Genomic DNA, 8,889 nt, shown 5'->3' on the forward strand with positions numbered 1-8,889 from the left:
TGAAGTTGTTCATTGTGGATAGTCAAAGCTCAAGCTCCTTCCTTTGTTCTCTCTCATGTCCACCTCATTCCCTATGGGGCTGCCTGCCCTCAAGTTCTCTTCTCCTGGATTCTTCTGGGCCTAACAGCTGCTGAGAGTTGCCAGCTACATTTCCAGCAGGCCCAAAGAACTTCTCCTCACAGCAGCGACACAAGGTCCTACTAGTATTCCAGCTTAGTTAGCGCCAGCAGCTGCGACGCAAAGCTTACCAGCTAACTACACAATCCAAGGAACAGGATCAAGATAGCAACGAGCTGCTATCCTTGCAAAGGAGACGAGCGACCAGTTTCCTCCACCTGCTGTCTTTCATCAGACCTTGCACAGCAAGAACAGCACTGTTCAACATTGGGATTACAACCTTCTCCTGCTTTGCTCATCAGCCAAGGAACCACCAGCCCCTTTTCTTCAAACACTGGTAACGTTGAACTGGACCTAGATAGCACACAGCATAGCATGGCACGGCTGAGCAAAGGACTGTTTAACTCTATATGTGTAATGCAGTGTAATGCACATGTGTTGAATGTATTTGTGTTGTAATGCACATGTGTTGAATGTATTTGGTCTATCTGCTGTTTGGGTGTTATTGTGATCTCTGCGTAGTCAGGTTATTGGTAGTTTACTTTGCTACACGGCTAATTTGATGTTAGTTGAATTATGCTTCACACAGACTCAGGATCTTTGCATGTAACTAACCATCTTCTCTAACCTGGCATCATGTCACACACACACACTCCTTCAGCCTGGAGCATATCACACCTACATGTGATATCACTGAGCACATGATGCGAGCACCACCACTGTTTCTTTGTTCTCTCCTATCAATGAAACAAGTGGTGATCCACCATCTTGGACCTGAGTCCAACCCTTCGATCAGCCATCTTGTAGTCCCTTTTGATCAGCCATTTTGTTTGTAGTTTTCCTTTGTCCATGCCATGCAGCGTGGTACTTTGAACCCTAGCCACCATTTTGCTTTTGTTCTTACACACACACACACACACACACACACACACCTATATATAGTACATGTTAGTTAGATGTGTATTTTTATTTTGTGTTAAATAAGACTTTTGAATCTTCATGCTGACTATTTCATATTGTGCACGAGTTAAGTTTATTATTAATCAGAGTTACAAACTGACACTTTAGTACCTTCAGATGAGACTGATTTGGTGAGTTGGCTATCTTTTCCCTTCTTCAAGAGTGGTGCCCCGAGGTGATCTAATGTAAATTGAATCTTATTATTTATCATGATTAAAAATTATCCCTGATAATCATTAATTAGGGCGATGGCGTGTGGATGAGCTGTCCATAGCCAGGCAGTATGGGCTGTGAACTGTGGAGGAAAGGGTAGATGAAGAAGGAGGAGAAGAGGATGAGGGGGAGTCAGAGGAGGAAAGGGGTGAAGGTGTCTGGGAACTGGAGACAGAAGGTGAGCCCACGCTGTCAGAGACTGAGGTTTGTTGACAGTGGCGGGACTTGTGTTGGGTGGTGGAGGAGGCGTGGCTGGGCAGTGGGCAGTGAGATGAGCTGGGGAAGGAGCTGTGCCCTCTGCCTTTATACTGGGTTTGGGAATGGACTCTGCCTTCTTTCTGATAGCGCTGCTGGGGCCTCGGGAGATGGCTGGTGGTAGATACAGCTTTCCTTTTCTCTTCCTGAATGCACACTCTCTCTCTAAGAACTGGGTGGATGCTGTGGCATTCGCAAGGCTTTGCCAACCTCCCCCCCAAGCCAGGGGGCCTTACAGAAGCTGCTCCGGTCTAGACTGTACCAACCAGTGTTTGGGTGCAGGGTTTTATTGTAGCAGCAATTAGACCAGACCAAACCAGAATAAAGGAAAAGAGAACGATAGGGAGGAGGTTAAAGTCACAATGAGATAAGCAAGTAGAACACAAAAATAACTGAGACATTTTTAATTTTAGTAATCATTCTAACAAATGATATGATGATTTTGATTTATTTAAATGATCAATTACAATTTAGTCATTTAGCTATTGATATGCATTCCCAAATGTACTGGGGGCCCACTATCACGACAGCACCTGTATCATATTGTAAACATCTCTCACATACAATCCCCAAAAGTATTACATTTATTTTAGATTAAAAATGGATCAATTGACTATGTGTAATAGCACATACTGACAAACCCAGTGAGTAATATCATCAACTCTGCAGTTTGCTTTAGCTCCACAAAACTCTACAGAGCGTATTTCAGCTCATTGCTTTGTGTTTTACAGCCCACACCCTCAGGGCTCTAGCTTACACAGGTGATCAAGCAGTGCAAGTATCATTGCTAGTTTCAGACCGACGCAGTTTCACGCCCAGCACCAACGCTGTGTAAATAGCAAATGTACCCGCGCCCACCTGTGCGCACCTGGGCGTGTTGGTCTTAAAGTCAGGTGTGGTCAGGTGCACTGCTATCTTGAGGCAGCAGAGAACGACTGCACCTTAAACCAACAAAAACCTGGTCTAAAGTCGGTGACGTAGTCTTTTTCCTGCTATTTTAATGGCAAATTAATCAGATAGTAAAATGTGTGTACACAGGCGGATTCACGTGTTTAAAATCTGATTTAATGATTAGAGACGCTGCTTTCAGTTATTCCAAATGTTTCCATGCAAGCAGCAATGTCACTGTAACAAATACCGTGGCACATACAATAATCAATACTAAAAGCTGAAGAGGAAACGCTCCAGAAGGAACAGAATTCAACTTTTAGCTTTTGTAGTAAATACTTTTAGACAGGATCTCAGGATTTATGAGGATGGCTGCTTCACACAAAACTGTTTTCTTGAATATGGGACTCTCTGTGTGTGTGTGACCTTTTGATGTGAAGAAGAAGAGCACAGAACATTAATTAACATAAAATACTAAACGATGCTGTCGGCGACTCTGACATCGGCGACTCCTGAAGAAGTTAATCCGCAAATGCGCATGTTAAGTGAAAGATACAAAAATTCTGCTGCTGGGGGATTGCTGCAGGTAATGTCATGAATATTTTCCTTGTTAAAGATGTATTTCACTGTGCACAGAGGGTCCGAGGACCACATACTGTACCTGTCCCTCAGCAAAAACGAGTGCAACTGTTTAATAGCAATCCTCCAGATCTTGGCATGTTTAATTTATGTTACACCCAAAAAACACCCATGGCTTATTCAGAGTATAAATGCAACGCCTTTGTGTCCAGATTTTGCGCCATCATTGCACCCTAAATGCATTTGCACCATGTGCTTTAGACCATGCACCAAAGACTGTTTAAATGGGGCCCTCACTGTTCTCATTAGCATTGTTTGCAGCAGCAGCAGACAACCTTTAACAATTTTACAGTGCACTGTATTAGAGCTGAAATCAATAGTCCATGCACTGATAAACCACCTATGTTAAGAATTAATTAATTGTTTAGGTCATTTTCATTCCCCAAAACTGAAACATGTGAAGTCATCACCTTGGACTCTGTGATGGCCTTTTTTCCCCTGACATTTAATAAAACAAATAATTACTTAGGATTAATAAAAAAAATAAATAATCATCAGATCAACAATGAAAACAATTGTCAATTGAATTAGTTGCAGTCCTACAACTATCCCAGGTTGAACTGTAACATTGTACAGGATTTTGTACCAACCCACAGTAGTGTGGCATGTATATGTGTTAATTAAGCAGTGATCAGACCTGCCAACCTTGAAGAAAATTTTTGAGTAGCACCTTGCACTGAAAAAAAAAAAATCAATCAATGTATATGTGTGTGACCAGAAATCGTATATCTAATTGGTTCTTTTTCATTAAAAACAATGAAAAATGATTGTTATACAAATTTCAATTCTAGAGTAGCAACAGTAATGTTTACAAATGCAAAGTCACAATATACACTCAATAATATGTCACTGGAAACAAATCAGTCAAATTAATATTTTTCCTGACATTACAATACAGATTGAACGCAGAACACAGTCTGTATCAGTCATCCCTCCTGTCCTCTATCTGCCTTCCTCCTAATCAGGTGATTCACTAAGGCTGCCTTTGTATTTTCACAGTGAACCAAGCAGCGCCGACATAAAGTCGCTCTAGTGTGTTGTTTCATACAGCATGCCAGTGTTGTGGAACCAAAAGAGACATGACAGTACACATAACGTTGAGATCTGTGTCAGATTTTTTTTTTCCTGTTTCCCCTAGTTTTCAACCTGCAACTCTAATAATGTCTCAGCAATGTCTCTGTTTCTAATCATATGGATGTTGTAATAAAGTGTTGTAACTGAGATCCTGACCCACCATGCATTGTTGAAAGTGACAAAGATAATTTTTTTGCTCTGAATTACATCACATAATCACCATCAGTATATAGCGGACTCTGTCTGGCTCTCGCTCTTGAGAGGAATGCTGTTTTCCTGGGGAAGGTTCACTTAGGTCTCGGTTGGGACAACTACACAATAATGGAAGGTGACAAAGACGCAAGTTTTTTGCTCAAAATTGAGTCACATAGTCATCGCCAGTCAACTGCGGAAGCCGCCTCCAGTGTGCCATTTCACCTCCAGTTTGCTTGGTTCAGTGTGAACAGCTTTCAAAGGCCCCATTCACACTGCCTTTTCAAGATGGGAATATTGCGCCGATATTCTGCCTCACCGTCTGTGTGAAAGTAACAGAGGTGGACAGGGACAGTTTTCGTTGCACCTCTGATCCACCAGCGGAGGTAGTAACAGCAACAGAGGCGAGTTGACGTCTGTGTGAAAAAGTAAAAACAAAGGTGGCATAAAGGCGAGCCTTTGTTGCGGCAATATTGTGGAATCTCTGTGTGAAAAGGGCTTCTGTTATGACCTCTGCTCACGGATCAGAGGTGGACTGAAACTGTCCCCGCACGCGCAATATTCCTGCCAGATAGAGATACAGCATTGTGAAAAAAATAGATTTTTATGCACATATTCAGGAACAAAGTGTACAAATCATCGTACACTTAACAAAACCTTAATTGAATTTGTATATCTCATAAAACATGTATAAATAATACGCATATGTTCTCTCCAGAAGTCCACCTAAGAAAACACTGTCCCCACAACCATTTCCTCAGTGTGAGTTTGCTGTAGTTGTATTGTCTCACGGTAGTCTAAATGTTGGTTCAGATGTTTTTCCACCGTGACATGAATACAATTTAGAGGAAAACATGGAAATGTGTAATTTTGTTAGTATAAACTGGGGAGATTTTCAGACAAAAGACTGATCAACAGGTGGCCTAAAGCTCAGGTCTTCTTCAATGGTCTTTGATTTTTCAGACCGACTGAATAAATTTAGGTGGGGAAAGTAACCCCCCACTGGGTAGAGCAGTCACACGTTGTCTCACATGCATCATCTAGAGATTCGGAGTCTTGCCTATTTTTATGTGCGTGGTTCTCAGCTAAAATAGACCTGAAAATGACTTGTAGACAGTCATAGTGTCATTATAACTGTTTTACTACAGTTTTTATGCCTGTGTTACGAGTTTCAAAGGATGTAACTGGAGTAACAAATAGTATTTTGGTTGGGGGTTCACTGCTTTCACTCTCCTAGATGAATCCCTGGAAAACAGAATCATGAAATGAATGAATGAAAGAGCGAACCGCCATCTTCTTCTCCAAATCTCCGTCTCTTTATTACAAATTTTCAAAATCATGGTATAAAACAATAAACCTTCCCCAGTGTAATCATGCTTCAGTTTCAATGTCTATTTGCTAGATTAAATTTAAATACATTAATACAGTTGTCTCTACTTTTCCACACATCAGCGAGCAACATTTCACACACACACACATTCACAGAAATAATCATGTCTGTATAAAAATAAACATCACTTTCTTTTAAGTGCAATCATGTCCAAAGAATAGACCATGCTTTTAACTTATATAGATATATGTATTTACTTTAACTCAAGAAATCCACCATATTATCAATGTAATAATGTAACTAATGACCCCTCTTTGGTTTTAAATTAATATCTAGATGACTTTTGAGTCAAAACATGAAACACAATACACACCGGGAGAACTGTTCAACTTATGACGCATCTTTAAACACGGACCAGACATATCACCAGGCACGTGCAGAGGGGGGGGCGGAGGGTGCTGGAGCACCTGCCCCTTTGCCCCTTGATGCCCAAAGTGCCCTTTTGTCAAAGTGATTTTTTTTTTTTTTGTAAGTGTGTGTGTGTGTGTGTGTGTGAAAGTCCTTCTGTCTGGCCCAAAATAATAATAAATAAAACAAAATAATAATAATTTAGATCTACCTTGGTCGGTCACATGATCCACAACGTGCCCACACATGCCCTGTGCCCTGCTGCTAATCGCTAAGCTGCTGGAGACGCCGCTGCTAGTCTCGCGAAACCGAAGAAGACCCGAGGGAGTAAACAGCTGGTCCGGTGAGTAGGTTTTGCAGCGGTATTCGTTTGTGCACGGTGTATTCCTGCAAGATGACTGACGAAGTGAAGTAAACAATGAGCATCCTGTGTGTCGTCCAACTCTGCATACACACCTCTCACAAGTTACAGCTGCTAGTTAACCACACACAGCTGCTGTGGGGGAAAAGTATGTCAGGCTTTTTCTTTGTTTCTGTATGTTTCTCTTGTCATGGGCAAAGTGCGTTAGAGAGATATCATGTGTTATTTTACTGTCAAGCTGTTTTTTCCTATGTTTCTAGAGGCAATGAGGCTGTAGGAGCTACACATTGTTTTGCTGAGGATGATTTGGGTTTCGATTTGTTTGGTCTGGTTGCCACGGTGATATGTGGTGTTTGGGTCACGTGGGCACCGTAGTAGGTTACAATAGGGGCTGAATCACCTGCACTGGGAGAGGAGGGAGGTGAGTTAGGTAGCCGTAATTTTTGTAGACCGCCTTTTGTTCAAGTTTGACTGTTTTGATAAACCTTTTCCATCTGATGTGCGCGAATAATCTGAAAGCCGCTGTAGGAGCTCTTTTGTTATTAAATACACTGAAACTCACCTGGACTCAGCTGCTCCTCTGTATCGGCAGCAGCGTGTCATACAGGACCTGTTCTCTACCTCTCGAGCCACTTTAAGGGATTGGAAAGCCGCAACAGAGGCACAGACTATGTTATTTCACTAAAACTATGCAATATGCATATTCACATAATTTTCGACTATTACAGTATAAATACAACAATAATAGAAGAATTAGAATTTTGATTTTCTCAACCTCTCATTTAAACATATCAGTACGTGTTTGTTTATAACATTTACACACAAATTAAATATAATATGCATACAAATTATATGACTTTTAGAACCCTGCTGTCTTGCGCAAAGTCGATAGTCAAACTGAATAAAATTACAAAAATATTTAAATACATGATTTCGATATCATTTAATTATTTTTTACTTTATTAATTTAGCACTAGGAATAATAAAGGGCAGATTATGAATGGATTAAATTTGTGGCTATACAGTACAATTTTTGAAAAGGTATGAAATGCCACTGTGATGTGTAAAAAACACAGAGAGACACAGACAGACCAGACAGACACTGACCAACACAGACAGACATATACAGACACAGAGACAGAGACACAAACACAGACAGACAGATACAGGCACAGACACAGACACACACAGACACACACACCCCTCCTCTATTCTCTTTCTCCCATTATTAATGTTCCACTTTCAGTTACAGTTACAGTTAGTTATACAATATGAATACATGTCTGTTAATAAATACAGGATGAAACATTTCATGTTGAAGTCATGTTTGTGTCAAAACAATTGGTTGCATTTGGTTTTACTGTTAGAAAACAAAAATAAAGCTGTGAAATTAAAATAAAGAGGTGTCAGAATTGATGAATTTTTGTCCTCCAATTTGATTAAAACTGAAAAGCAAGGACTCCAGGAAGAGTAGCCACAGTTAAACAGTCCAGTGTCTAATGGTGATCTAAATTCAACTTAATACATTATCTACTTCATATGTCCTAAATTAATGCACAGCTTGAATTATGGCTTACTATCTCTCCCATGCTCTTTTTAGTGTCTACACTCTCAGATCAATACAGCCCACCTCCAGCAATATCAGCAGCAGCAGCCTCCTCACCAACCCCCTCAACAGAAGCTGTTCAATGTACCCCATCAGGTAAAACAGAGACTAATTTTGCTTTGCACTGGCCTCTAACAAATATATGAGGTGTGGATAATGATTTGGTACGTTGTGATTCCATGTTACATTCTTTATGAATATGGGTTGCTACCATTCAACCGGTTATATTGCAAGGCATGTTTCTGTATGGTGTTTCAAATTCGTGCTCCATGTGCCCCCTTTTAACTTTGAGCACCTGCCCCTCCAAAGGTCTCTGCACGGCCCTGTAAGACAGCAACATAAGGAGCTAACGATAGCTACGTTGACTACATAATGCAGAATAATAATACATTCCCCAACAAAACAAACAAGCTCATTACCTGTCCAACAGAGACACAGCTACTATGGCGTTCATCCTCAGGTCTTCGACTGCTTCAGTTGTCGCCATGCCTGAAAAGCCACTCTGATGTTGACTTGTTTTACTTCTTGTGCTATCTAACTTTTTTTTTGGTAGCCTTCTCGAGTTCAGTCTTTCTTTTCTTTCTTTGTTCAGCAGTGTAAGCTGCTGTAGGTACCGCTGGTGATGAGAAGTGTGGCTGTAGTTTCTCTACCATTCTTGTCGTAAACAGTCCGCCTTAGCTGTAGTGTAGAAACCCGGTCACGCGCAATGACTGATGGGCAGAGTCAGCACAGGGTGGGGAGGGTGGTCACTGGTAAGGGCAGATTGATTGACAGGTAGTCTGTACATACAAAATTGGTGGGCCAGTTAAATTAACTGGATGAAGTTTTTCAGCCCTGTGGCTGCTA

General features: G+C 41.0%; 1 protein-coding gene across 1 annotated transcript in view; it reads left to right on the top strand.

Annotated features, from left to right (window-relative positions):
• LOC141007359 (uncharacterized) overlaps positions 1-8,178 on the top strand; it is a 71,094-nt gene extending 62,916 nt beyond the window's left edge. Inside the window, exon 4 of the mRNA XM_073479717.1 lies at positions 8,038-8,178. Coding sequence (XP_073335818.1) covers positions 8,038-8,178 — 141 coding nt within the window. The remainder of the gene's footprint in view (positions 1-8,037) is intronic.
• The last annotated feature ends 711 nt before the right edge of the window (positions 8,179-8,889 follow it).

Source organism: Pagrus major, chromosome 13 (assembly GCF_040436345.1).
Source record: "Pagrus major chromosome 13, Pma_NU_1.0".
NCBI lineage: Eukaryota > Metazoa > Chordata > Actinopteri > Spariformes > Sparidae > Pagrus > Pagrus major.